Source organism: Pelophylax lessonae (genome assembly GCF_965119305.1).
Source record: "Pelophylax lessonae genome assembly, chromosome: 3".
In the NCBI taxonomy this organism is placed as follows: domain Eukaryota; kingdom Metazoa; phylum Chordata; class Amphibia; order Anura; family Ranidae; genus Pelophylax; species Pelophylax lessonae.
This window is the reverse complement of record NC_138770.1, coordinates 408,130,068-408,144,723: the sequence shown is the minus strand read 5'-3', so window position 1 is coordinate 408,144,723 and position 14,656 is coordinate 408,130,068. Positions and strand designations below refer to the sequence as shown.

Genomic DNA, 14,656 nt, shown 5'->3' with positions numbered 1-14,656 from the left:
CAGTGATCTGTTGCAGCTTCAATCATCATGCAGTGAAAGTGGCATCAAATCAGGTGGTGTAAAATCAGGTGAGTGATTCCAGGAATCAACCAGTGAGGTGTAATAGGGAGATGTGCAAAGCTTCTGGGTGTGCTACACCCTTACCTTACTGCTGTAAGGTTATAGCATTTAGATGGTGTCAATCCCATGTTCCTGTGTGTATCCAAAGGGGATGCTGGGAGGGGGTATTTAAATTGGATCCTATCCGACTTCCACCTTCCAGGGGTGAGGGAGGGAGCTGTTTGTGTCCTGTGTGCTTCCAAATGGGGGCAGACAAGCAGAAAAACTTCCTCTGGTGTAGTATTTCACAACATTTATTGACCCAAAAAAGTAGCAACTTACATTTAAATTCACAGTAGTCAGTGTATACAGCTGTCCATTACGAGCGGTCAGTGATGCTGCACTTCTGCATCCAGTCTCTGTCCCTGCGTCTCTACGCGTATCGTCACGGCCCACGTGACTTCTTCAGGAGATCTGACCGCTTGTAACGGACAGCTGTCCACAGGGCCAATTTTTGCCCCTCTAGACCTCATGCCATGTGTGCCTTCCATCCTTCAGAGTGTTGGAGATGCAGCCACTTCCCAGTTGATTTTTCTCATATTTTCTGGTCCTGTTCGGGTATTGCCAGATTTTGGTCAGAAGTGCTTTCCGTAATAAACACTGTGTCGGTAACCAAGATACCTTCCATGGAAATCTGTATACTATGGTTGGTAGAAAGCCTGATTCCCACTGTAGCAGAGAGGACACTGGTGGGCCTTCTTCTTTTCTATGCTTGAAAGCTATCGCACTCCACTGGAAAAAGCAAGTTCCTCCTTCTATCTCCTTTGGTAAATAATAGTCTTTCACTTTATAAAAATACCTATGTGAATAGGGGTTGTCCTGCAAGATATGATAAAGTATGGTCTAAGTGGTTGGCTGACCCCACCAAGGTTACATTATGATTTCTTATTTGATTGCCATGGATATACTTCCCTTGAGTTGTTCATACCCCAACCAAGATGAGGCCACCTTTGGAGGGCTTGCTTTCGCATACTGTTGCAATTATTTTGACCTATACTTGCTGTTTTGTAAAAACGCTTCTCTTAAACTACACCCTGTTAATCCATGTGCCATCCATACAATTAATAGTTACTCAAGTGTTAATATTGCTCTGGTACCCCTGAGCGGATAACACATATTTCTTTTATTTTTCTTTTCTTTTTTTGTTTGTTTTTTTTTTCCTTCTTTTTAAACGTATGTTTTTGTATGTGAAACTTCAATAAACATATTTTAAAAAAAACACCCAAAAACAAACAAACAAACAAACAAAAAAAACCAATGTGCTATCCATTGATTTCTGGTATAATTCCAGGAATAAATAATTTATTTTTTTCTGATGGTACATTGAATCTATACTAGAAGATTTGTAACAGATAAAATAGCTTATTTTTAAAGAAGTGCCATACATTAATTCATATGCTTTTTTCTTGTAATGCCCAACAGATGTTTTTTGCTGCATAAATTAAAGCAGAACTATAGGAAAAACTTTTTTTTTCCTTTTGGATTGAGTAAGGGTGGATTATACCCCTGCCAGTTTTTTTTCAGAATCTGTGTCCCTCTGGGGAGATTCACCCCTTGTTCCATAGCCAAAACAGGAAGTGAGAGGAAATCCCTGCAAATTAAGGGAATCCTTTGGGGACCCCCAAGTCACCAGAACTAATGCCCCCATTGGAAGATTTCCCCCCTTTTATGGAGACAATCCAAAATGAGGGATTATCTTTTACTTTCAATTTTAATGATAATGGTAACCAGGACAAACAGAGAGGGTGCGTCTCCCTAATGAGGGCTCAGACAATAAAAAAAAAAAAAAAACCTAATCGGTGTTCTGATCCCTCTACACTCTATACAAAACTAAAAAAAAAGAAAAAAAGGATATCTTGATTAACCGCCTTAGCGGTAATCCCGAGCGTGACTCGGGGTTGATTTTTCATTGCAGGAGCGGTAACCCCGAGTCACGCTCGGGGTGGATTGCAGAGAGCGCAGCGGTGTTCTCTTACCTTATCCTGGCGATCCAGCGATGATCTCTCATTGCTGCGACCGCCAGCCGAGAGTCCCGCCGGTCCTCCATCCTCCGTCGGTGTGATCACTTCCTAGTTCCGTTCCCTGCAGCAGCAATGCTGCATGGGAGCGGAACTAGGGAGGGAAATTCAAAAAAAAAAAAAAAAAAAAACGTTGCACAAAACACACTTTATATTATATTATATATATATATATATATATATGCATATATATATATATATATATATATATATATATATATATATGCATATATATATATATATATATATATATATATATATATATATATATATATATATATATATGCATGCATATATATATATATATATATATATATATATATATATATATATATATAAAATTATATTATTGATTCAATTATAATTCATGCGTTATATATTATATATATATATACACACACACACACACATATCTATATATAATATATAATGCATGAATTATAATCTAATCAATAATATAATTTTATTTTATTATATATATTATATATTAAATAATAAAATAATATTATTGATTCGATTATAATTCATGCGTTTGTGTTTCAAATTTATCACATCTGGGATGTCTACTAGAGTCTTGTTTTGGTCAGGTTTAAGTCAGTAATTACTAAGAATTGTAGGCCTATAATACATAACGCCAAATTTCCATGAAAAGAATTGTACCGCTTTTGGTATGTAATTCCAGACATAATCATACCGCCAGGGAGGTTAAAAATGGTGAATTGAGCAATAGTAACATATTTTTTGTAAAATGTGTCACTGTTTGTAAAAACAGGGCAAGTACCCTTTTAGAAATTGAACAAACTACACAGACTTATGTTCCTAAAGTCCATGTATGGCTCTTTGTAAATGTGCTATATTTCAACTAAATAAGGCAAAAATGACAAAAAATAGATAAAAAACATTTAGCAAATCTAAACTGGAAAAGGTGTAAACTAACACATTCGCCCGGTGTAAAGCTAAAGCTAAAAATAAAACAAAGACTATGTTGGGAAAGGATACTTTGTATAGTTTATTTGGTTTGAGTCTCACAATTATCCTTTTATTTTACTCCTATATATCAGTGAACTGTTCAAAAAGTCCTGCGTATTACCACCCCGTGTTTGCCATGTGTTGTTTATGCTATATTTTTCTTTCAACAGATATTCACCCTGCTCCGACTCTTATTGGTATCTCTTCTAAACAAATCTCTTTCAATGATCTGGACAGAAAGGAAACTCTGTGGAATCTTTCCACAGAGGAGAATATAAAGCTGACTTCCTACATAGCCCTTGATGGAGGCCTTTATTTTCTGCTTAATGATGCAATCTATCTGAGGGATACTAAAAGCCAATCTACAGTTCTGGTACTTGTTTTGGCTTTTTTTTTGTTATCAAAGTGAAGCTGACTTTTCCTAAACATTAGCTAAAGGTAGTGATACTGCAGGACCATAGGCATCTTTTTGATTCTGCAACTCCCTGTGTTAGACCTAGTGCACATGGGGCCGAATGTCAGGCAGCATTGGCTGGTTCAATAGAAACCTGTCGACACGTTCAGATAATCGGACGACTTGTCGTTCGCATTTTGTTGCATGATACTAACATCGAATTCAACAATGCGTACAAACGGTATGATTTTTGTCGTACGATTCGGGAAAAGCTTCCTGGTTGCTTAGCTACGTATCAGATGGTGCAAAACAAAAACAATGGCAGCCAGGCTTTTTCCGTGCTGTTTTAGTGTTTCTGATAATGCGCGGTCTTTGTCGATCGATTTTAGGCGTACGCATAGTGTACTGATGAAACGATTGTCGTTCGTGGGGCTATTGTACAACAGAAGTTTTCCTGTTTGTCCCTTTGGATTTTGTTGGATGAACTGTCGTGATCGGCTGTCGAAAGCTGTGCACTAATGATCAGATTATCGTGCGATCAGGTCGAAAGTGAGTTTTGTCGTACGATTATCGGAACGTGTGTACGGGGCATTAAGCCTTCAGATAAATCACTGTGACTCTTGGAGTCCAGATTGTAAAAGCTGTAGTATGACTAAACACTAGTGTAAATACACAGTTTAACCACTTGACCTCCGGAAGATTTACCCCCCTTCATAACTAGGTAATTTTTTGCGATGAGGTACTGCGTTACTTTAACTGACAATTGAACAGTCATGAGACGCTGTACACAAATACAATTTATGTCCCTTTTTCCCACAAATAGAGCTTTCTTTTGGTGGTTTTTGATCACCACTGGATTTTTTTATTTTTTGCGCTATTAACAAAAAAAGACCGACAAATTTGAAAAAAAAAAATAACAATATTTTTTACTTTCTGCTATAAAACATATCCAATAAAAAAATGTAAACAAACAAATTTCTTGATAAATTCAGGCCAATATGTATTCTTCTACATGTTTTTGGTAAAAAAAACCCAAAAAACCCATTAAGCATATATTGATTGGTTTACACAAAAGTTATAGCGTCTACAAACTATGGGATATACAGTATCTCACAAAAGTGAGTACACCTCTAACATTTTTGTAAATATTTTATTATATCTTTTCATGTGACAACACTGAAGAAATAAAACTTTGCTATAATGTAAAGTAGTGAGTGTACAGCTTGTATAACAGTGTAAATTTGCTGTCCCCTCAAAAAACCCAACACAGAGCCAATAATGTCTAAACCGCTGGAAACAAAAGTGAGTACACCCCTAAGCGAAAATGTCCAAATTGAGCCCAATTAGCCATTTTCCCTCCCCAATGTCATGTGACTCATTAGTGTTACAAGGTCTCAGGTTTGAATGGGGAGCATGTGTGTTAAATTTGGTGTTATCACTCTCACTCTCTCATACTGGTCACTGGAAGTTCAACATGGCCCCTCATGACAAAGAACTCTCTGGGGATCTGAAAAAAAGAATTGTTGCTCTACATAAAGATGGCCTAGACTATAAGAAGACTGCCTAAAACTGAGCTGCAGCATGGTGGCCAAGAACATACAGTGGTTTAACAGGGCAGGTTCCACTCAGAACAGGGCTCGTCATGGTCGACCAAGTTGAGTGCATGTGCTCAGCGTCATATCCAGAGTTTGTCTTTGGGAAGTAGATATATGAGTGCTGCTAGCATTGCTGCAGAGGTTGAAGGGGTGGGGGGGGGGGGGGTAAGCCTGTCAGTTCTCAGACCATATGCTGCACACTGCATCAAATTGGTCTGCATGGCTGTCGTCCCAGAAGGAAGCCTCTTCTAAAGATGATGCACAAGAAAGCCCGCAAACAGTTTGCTGAAGACAAGCAGACTAAGGACATGGATTACTGGAACCATGTCCTGTGGTCTGATGAGACCAAGATAAACATATTTGGTTCAGATGGTGTCAAGTGTGTGTGGGGGCAACCAGGTGAGGAGTACAAAGACAAGTGTGTCTTGCCTACAGTCAAGCATGGTTGTGGGAGTGTCATGGCTTGCTGGCACTGGGGAGCTACAGTTCATTGAGGGAGCCACTAATGCCAACATGTACTGCGACATACTGAAGCAGAGCATGATCCCCTCCCTTCAGAGACTGTGCTGCAGGGCAGTATTCCAACATGATAACAACCCCAAACTCCCCTCCAAGATGGCCACTGCCTTGCTAAAGAAGCTGAGGGTAAAGGTGATGAACTGGTTAAACATGTCTTTAGACCTAAACCCTATTGAGCATCTGTGGGGCATCCTCAAATGGAAGGTGGAGGAGCGCAAGGTCTCTAACATCCACCAGCTCCGCGATGTGTTTATGGAGGAGTGGAAGAGGATTCCAGTGACAACCTGTGAAGCTCTGGTGTACTCCATGCCCAAGAGGGTTAAGGCAGTGCTGGAAAATAATGGTGGCCACACAAAATATTGACACTTTAGGCCCAATTTGGGCATTTTCACTTAGGGGTGCACTCACTTTTGTTGCCGGCAGTTTAGACAATAATGGCTGTGTGTTGAGTTATTTTGAGGAGACAGCAAATTTAAACTGTTATACAATCTGAACACTCACTACTTTACATTGTAGCAAAGTGTAATTTCTTCAGTGTTGTCACATGAAAAGATCTAATAAAATATTTACAAAAATGTGAGGGATGAACTTATGAGTTACTGAATATATGGGATTTGGTTCTTCCGGGTAGGGGGCGCCCATACCTGCCGATCATCGAACAGAGAGACAGACCAGCTTTCTGCCTATGTAAACAAGGCAGATCTCCATTCTGACAGGAGGGAAGAAATAAAATGTATTTCCCTGCAAAGCAGGGAATAAATTGAATCTCTTACCCTAGTAAAAGCACCACACAGAGTGTAGTAAAACACTGGCTAGGCACACAGTTAGTGGGAAAAAGCTGCGCTAAATGACTTAGACCATATATGATAGGTCTATTAAATAAAGTGGAAAGTCCCAGAAAATAATAGTCCAAAGTATTAAATGATGAATAAACTGTTAAAGTCCAATCCAACACGACACAGAAAAAATTCAATGTGAATAGGTACTGCTTACCAGAAGTAGCAGTAAAATAAGCGTTGGTGTAAACAAAAACCAGACCAGTGGAACTCTGTAGATGACTCCTGTCAGATGATCAGATATCAGCAACAAATTGCATGTATCAATCAGGGAAACTGATGTATGGCAATCCACAGTTGAATGAACATAGACACTCCCTTGGCAATATAGCTGATCCACACAGATGCTCCGCGATATTACATAGGATAAATAATAAGGGGGGGAGCGCCCATAGCGTAAAACCATTTATTAAAATAAATAAAACAAAAGATTTGCACTTACAAAAGTACACAGGAATAGCGCTGAATTGGAGCCGCCGGCCAGTCGGCTTCAAACACCCGCCTGAGTATCGTCTCGTCTCGTAGCTTCTTTGGGGAGACCAGGAGGCGACCGCCATAGACTTCAATGTTATGAAGTCCGTGGTGGCCGCTCCGAGGTCGCGGCGCGCTGCGGTGCGAAGTAGCGTCGCCCCGATGTGAACGGGGCCTGAGTGTCACTGGTCCCCAAAAAGTGAAAGGTTAATGTCAGAATGTCTACCACTGATTGCTGCCATTACTAGTAAAAATAAATAAATAAATAAAAATATCCCATAGTTTGTAGACGCTATATCTTTTGCACAAACCAATCAATTTACGCTTATTGGGATTTTTTTTTTTTTTTAACAAAAATATGTGGCAGAATACATATTGGCCTAAAATTAGGAGGAAATTCAATTTTTTTTTTCAATGGTTTTATTGGATAGGTTTTAGAGCAAAATTAAAAAAATTTGTTTTCTTTTTCAAAATTGTCGTTTTTCTTTGTTTATAGTGCAAAAAAAAATATAAAAAAAAAACCAGAGGTGATCAAATACCACCAAATGAAAGATCTATTTGGCCTGGTCATGAAGGGTCGTTAATCTTTCAGGAATCAAGTGGTTAAATAGAATAGATTAATAGATTAATAGAAACAGGGTGTTCATTAAAATAGACAGCACAACCTAGATAAAGAGAAATCAAAATGTGAACCCAATAAAATTAGAATGCTGCATTATGAACAAAATATGAAAATACCCAGAGATCTTTGAATTGTGATTCCATATTAAACCTTTTTTTTTGGAAATGTTTTCAAGCGAATTGATATTAAATACAGGAAATGTAGCTGGTACAATGGTGTTGACTTTATAATATGAAATGACATGCAGTTTTCCATAGCAGCCAATAATAATTAAGCTTTTGCCAACTTAGAATGTGTAGGCAAAAAAAAAGAAAAAGTGATTTGATTTAAAAAAGAGTGCATTTTATATGTTGTAGTTTTCCATACTTACTAAAGGCCTTGTTTTTAGTTACTGGAAGATGAACGTTTCTCAGGTGCCCGAAGCATGGCAGCAGACTGGATAGCAAGGCATATATATGTAACTATACATTCTGAACAGAATGGTACTGAGTTCTTCTTGTTGGACCTAGAGCATAAGAAGAAAAGTCTCAAACCTATTGGCACATCTCTGAAATTGTCCAACCTGACCATAGATGCCATTGCGGTTTACCCTATGCTTAGGTAAATTGTTTTTTCTTATTAACTTATTTCCTGTTTAGTGTGTATCATTTAATTTCATTCTTTGATCTTCTTTTATAAGTTAAATAGTTACACAGTGAGGTAGAAAAAAAAAAAGACACATTTCCATAAAGTTCAACCAAAAGACATAATTGAACTAAACACCTGTGTCCTCGGGAAACTAAACCTGCAGTACAGAGAAAGGCAAGCAAATTGAGGTCCAGTTTTCACCAACAGAGACAATTTTTTTTTTCCTGAACCCCTGAATCAACAATCTACAGTGTTATTTATTGTAAAAATTATTAGTTATATTTTGTACAATTAGAAACACATCCCCACTCTCCTAAGAAGCCCTCTACAGAGTTGGCTAGATCTAACTTTTCAATTACCTATTCTCAAGGAAGAACACATTTAATCTTTAATCCCTTTACGCCTAAGGATAAAACAAATGTTAATGCCTAAGCACAATTTCGCATTTTGGCATGTGTTAATAAATCTGCACATATCATCACAACTACTTTGTGCATCCAGGTGAATTATACCTTGTATTTTTCAGGACAAATTGGGCTTTCATTTGGTGGTAAAGTTTAATGGATATCTTCTGATTTGTTTAAAGGAAAACTGGCCCAAAATAGTAAAAAATAATTAAATAAATAAATAATTTAACCAGTTCTGGTTTGGAAGGATTTGCCCCCTTAATGACCAGGCCATTTTTTGCGATTTGACACTACGCTATTTTATCGGAAAATTGCGCTGTGGTGCGACACTGTACTGAAAAAAAATTGATGTTCTTTTTTTCCCCCCAAAAATAGAGCTTTCTTTTGGTGGTATTTGATCACATGTGCGATTTTATTTTTTTGCGCTATAAACAAAAAAGAAAATAAACAAAAAAAAAAAACAATATTTTTACATTCTGCTATATTACATTCCCAAAAAAATAAAAATAAAAATTTGTCATCCTTTTAGGCCAATTTGTATTCTGCTACATATTTTTGGTATTTTGATTGGTTTGCACAAACGTTATCGCGTCTACAAATTAGGGGAAAGATTTATGTCATTTTTATTTATTTATTTATTTTTCTTACTAGTAATTTTTTTTTACTAGTAATGGCGGCGATCTGCGATTTTTAGCGACACTTTTTGGGGGTGACCAGTGACATTACTAAAGTAATTAGTGCTAAAAATATGCACTGTTACTGTAATAATGACACTGGCAGGGAAGGGGTTAACCTAGGGGTGATCAAAGGGTTAATTGTGAGCCTAGGGGAGTGTTTTCTAACTGTGGGGGGAGGGACTTGTGAAATGATCATAGAGACCTGTGATATAGAAGGATCACAGGCGCTCTGTGATCATTTCAAAGAGAGCAACTGTCAGCTGTGTTTACAACAGCTGACCTTTCTTCTCTCTCAGCGGAGCTGGTCCCGTGGCTCGGCATTGCCGCTCTCTAGTGGGGTTGGAAGCGCGATTTCCCCCCAGCACAACTCCCTCAACCAACGTACCCCTGCATCGTTTCGCGCAGCCGAGCCAGCCTGCCGTAGTAAAACTGCGACAGGCGGTCAGTAAGTGGTTAAAAAATGTAGCTGTATATTTCTTGCTACTACCATAACCTTCCACTGAAGAACAACCCAAAATAAATAATCCCGCTCCTGAGGATCACAGCAATGCCATGCATGTGCATGGTATTTGTTGTTTGTACCTGCAGTACAGCCCAGAAACAATAGTGCGCATTTGCTTTTTTTTTTTTTTTTTTATCCTACCTAAAACACACTGACACTGATACTATAAAAAAAAATAAAAATCCTGTCTGACCCTGACCTTTTACCCCAACCCTGACCTTGACCCTCAAACCTTGATCTAATTATTTTTATTTTTTTATTATTATTTTTTTTTTATTACACACTTTTTTCTCTCTCTGCAAGGACAGAGAGAGAGATATGATGCATCTCTCTCCTCCATTCACAGAGAGAGAAAACACATAACTGCATCTCCAGCATTCTGAAGGATGAGAGGGACTCATGAGATTGAGCCTAGAAGGTGTGTAATAGGCCCTGTGGGCGATCTTGAACTGGATTAATCTATCCTGTGAGGAGACCAGAGTACAGAATGGGAGGTTCCAAATATTGTCCCAATCGTCATCGTCCAGGTGCTGGATATCATGCTGCCATTTAGCTCTAAGGCCAGAGGGTGGGAAAAGATATTGAAAGTAGGTGGGCATATAGGTGAGATGTGGGTTTCTCTGTACATCTATCTAACTGAAGCACTTGCTCAAGGGGTGGTTGAATCAAAACTAGGGAGGCATGTGAAAACTGGATGGAAAAGGCATGGGAGAGCTGTAGATAAATGAAACAAGTAATGAGGAGGAAGATTGAAATCTGATAATTACTGTGACCAGGGCTTCATGGTAGTGCCATTAGTAATTTGTGAGGTGCTCTTTATGTTGGAGATACAACAGCTTTTAGCTTATCCGATAAACTGCAGTTCACAAATAGGACAGTAGATGTCGCTAATGCTAAGTGATATGCTATGCATTTTCTATGATGTGTATTTCCTGTACACTGCACTGTACTTGTTGGTTATCTCTTCCTGTCTGTTGTTCTTACAAACAATGAGGTGACATGTTTGATTCCTGTGTTATGTTCTAATAAAGAAGCCAGTTCCTGTTTACTCCACAATGTCTGATCTGAATGGACTCCGCTGCACCCAGTGATCGCACTCTGCAACAGGTTATGGGCCCAGGATCCAGATAAAGTCTTATGACCAGGTGCAGCCCAGGCAGACCAAAGCCTTCAACGGGAGACAGTGTGACTGATGCGGAGATCGACATAAGGAAGCTTTCCAGTGATATCTCCTATAGACAAGTAAGACTGTTTATATATAAAGGAGGGAAAAATGTCCGGAAACTCAGAACTTAAACTCTCAGTGGCCAAGCTGAACAATGACAATTATCAGCTATGGAAGTTTAAAGTGGAAATGCTATTATCTAGAGATGACTTGTGGGAGTTTACCACCACAGAGAGGCCACAGGACAGTAATCAGGATTGGGACAAGAAAAACAGACAGTCACGTGCCACCATAAACTTACTAGTGGAGGATGATCAGCCCATACATATACGCCATGAGGACACAGCGAAAGGCATGTGGGACATTCTAAATAGACTGCATTAAAGATCCAGTTTAAACAGCAAGCTGTTTCTTCTGCAGAAACTTTACAGAATGAGACTTAGCAGAAAACAGGACATGCAGGAGCACATAAATGCAATGCTGGAAGTGATTGCACAACTCAGATCAATCGGGGAGAATATAACAGACAGCCACGCAGCAGCCATGTTGTTATGCAGTTTGCCTGATAAATATACTGCAGTGATCAATGCACTGGAGACACGACCTCAGATAGATCTGACACTAACATTTGTAAAAACCAGGCTCATAGATGAGTATCAGAGAAGAAAGGAATAAGTGCATGACTCCACAGAAACCGACACCAGAACCGCTCTTAAAGTTACAGACGCAAGGTTACACAGGAAAGAGACCAGAGTGTGTTTCAGATGTCACAAACAGGGACACATGAAGAAAGACTGTACTATATGGAAAGCAGAGCAAAGAAGACAGCGTCCCTCTTATGCTAAACAAAAGGTCAAAGCCACAATCAATGATCCATGGGAAGGAAACTGGAATGCCACATTTAAAGTGACAGGCAACAATAAATGTCAAGGCTGGTGCATCGATTCGTGGGCAACCAGTCACATGACAAGTGATAGAAGTTTTTTCACAGAACTTAATCTGAACAACAAAACAACAAACAACAAAGAAACGATTTATCTTGCAGATGGAAGCAAAATACATGCAGAAGGATATGGGCATGGAACCCTTGTATGCCCTGATGATGCGGGACACAATCTAGCCATAAAGATGTGCTTTAAGTTCCTAATCTAGAAGGAGGACTCTTATCTGTGAAGCGTCTAACAGCCAGAGGACCCACTGTAAAATTCCAAGGTGACAAGTGTTCTATCCTAAACGGCAACCAGACAGTAGCAAGTGCCAGGCTGGATGATCATCTATATCACCTCGACACAGTGAAGGAAAAGGTGAGACTATGTACACACAAGCACAATGACTGTATACATATAGGGCACAGACGTCTAGGTCACAGACATCCAGAATGCATACAGGAACTACAGAGGAGGAATCTGACAAGGGATCTAACAATATCACCTTGTCCAGTTACTGTTAAGTGTGAATGTTGCATTAAATCTAAAGCTACAAGAGCAACACTTCCCAAAGTCAGTCAGAAGAGAGCTTCAAGACCACTTGACTTAGTTCACAGTGACATGTGTGGTCCCCTAAACCCACCTACACCTGGAGACAACAGGTACATAGTGACTTTCATAGACGACTATTCAAGATACACAGTCACCTACCTAATGCAACACAAGAGTGAAGTTTTTGACAAATTACAAGACTATATAATAAAGACCAGTAACAAGTTTCAGAGGAAGCCTCTCATACTTCGGAGTGACAATGGAGGTGAATTCACAGGATATAAGATACAAGAGTACTTAAAACAGAATGGAATAGAACATCAAAAGACAGTCCCATATAAACCAGAACAAAATGGAGTAGCTGAAAGAAAGAACAGAACTCTGACTTAAATGATCAGATGTATGCTGACAGACTCTGGACTACCACAAAAATACTGGGGTGAAGCAGCTATGAGCCCCGGTTCACACTCATGCGAGTGCGGGAAGGCTGCGAATTCGCAGCCTGTTCCCGCATCGCACACGCACCCCCTGCAGTTCACACTGCCATATGCGATACGCTGGGGGTGTCAATGTAATCGTAACGACACCCCCAGTTTGATCGCATATCGCAGTGCGATCGTGCAGTTCGCACAGGATCGGATCGCACAAGTGTGAACTGCTGTGCGATCCGATCCTGATGCAGCTGCCAAAAAGGGTCCCTGTGCGTGTTTGGTGCGGCTGCGGTGCGAATTTAGCCATACAAACTGTATGGCTAAACTCGCACCGCACAGCCGATCGCATGTAATGTCGGAGCAGTGCGCTCCGACATTACATGCGAACCCCGCACACGCACAAGTGTGAACCGGGGCTGACAGCTACATATTTGCAGAACCGACTTCTTTCCAGAACAATAGAGAAAACTCCATATGAACTATGGCACAATGAGAAGCCAAATGTAAAACACCTAAGAGTATTTGGATGCAAAGCATTTATCTACATACCGGAAGAAAAACGCACCAAACTCCAAAACAGAGCATTTGAAGGTATCTTCGTTGGATACAGTGACAATGTCAAAGGTTACAGAATCCTTAATCCCAAAACAGACAAGGTTACCATTAGCAACAGCATAACTTTTGTTGAAGATTTCAGAGACAATGTAATGACAACAGTAGAAGCAAGAATGGAAGGGAAAACTGACATTGACCAGCCTATCTCTGTAACTTCTGAACAAACAGTTGAAGTGAGTGCAGACTCTACCAGTACTGAAGAGCAGACACAAGAAGGCTCAGACACAAAACCGAGACGTTCAACAAGAGAAAACAAAGGTAAACCACCTGTACGTCTCTCATACAAAGCAAGTACTGCCAGTATCAACGAACCTGCAACCTGGAAAGAAATATCTCAGCTTTCAGAACAAGAAGCAAGTAAATGGCTACAGGCTGCTGATGAAGAGATAAAATCCATGCATGACACTAAAACATGGACACTTACAGAACTACCACCCGGAAGGAAAGCCATAGGCTGTAAATGGACTTTTAAAGTGAAATACAATGCAGATGGCACAATTGAGCGATACAAAGCAAGACTAGTAGCCAAGGGCTATTCTCAAAAATATGGAGAGGACTATGACGAGACATTCGCACCAGTAGTCAAGCACACTACAATACGGACTTTACTGACAGTAGCCGTCACAAGGAAAATGCAAGTGAAACATTTTGATGTGAAAACCGCGTTCCTACATGGTGAGCTAACAGAAGAGATTTACATGGAACAGCCGCCAGGGTTCAAAGATGAACAAAGGCCAGACCTAGTTTGCAAACTTCACAGGAGTATATATGGACTAAAGCAAGCAGCCAGAGCGTGGAATATAAAAATAAATGAAGTGCTTACACATCAAAACTTTCTGAGGAGTAAAGCAGACCCCTGCTTATACACAAAGAAATTGGCAGACAGATGGGTCTATATGCTTATTTATGTGGATGATATCCTGATTTGCTTTGAGCAAGAAGGGGATGAAGCAGAAATCCTAGAAAAACTAAATCAGAACTTCAACACCAAAGATCTTGGCAACATAAAGAATTACCTCGGCATCCAGATTGAGAGAGAGGAAGATGGCAGCTTTCTTCTGAACCAAAGACACAAAATACAAGAAATAATTGAAACATTTGGAATGGAAGACGCCAAACCAGTAAAGTCTCCTATGGAAACCAACTACCTAAAGGAGATGAATTGCCAAGATAACCCATTACCTACTAATACTCAATACAGGAAGGCAATAGGAAAATTGCTATATCTTAC

At 39.5% G+C, this 14,656-nt stretch overlaps 1 protein-coding gene across 1 annotated transcript in view; it reads left to right on the top strand.

Annotated features, from left to right (window-relative positions):
- The window catches only part of ROS1 (ROS proto-oncogene 1, receptor tyrosine kinase), a 229,385-nt gene that overhangs the window by 132,686 nt on the left and 82,043 nt on the right, over positions 1–14,656 (top strand). Inside the window, exons 21-22 of the mRNA XM_082249088.1 lie at positions 3,257–3,459; positions 7,912–8,123. Of these exons, the coding sequence (XP_082105214.1) occupies positions 3,257–3,459; positions 7,912–8,123 (415 nt within the window). The remainder of the gene's footprint in view (positions 1–3,256; positions 3,460–7,911; positions 8,124–14,656) is intronic.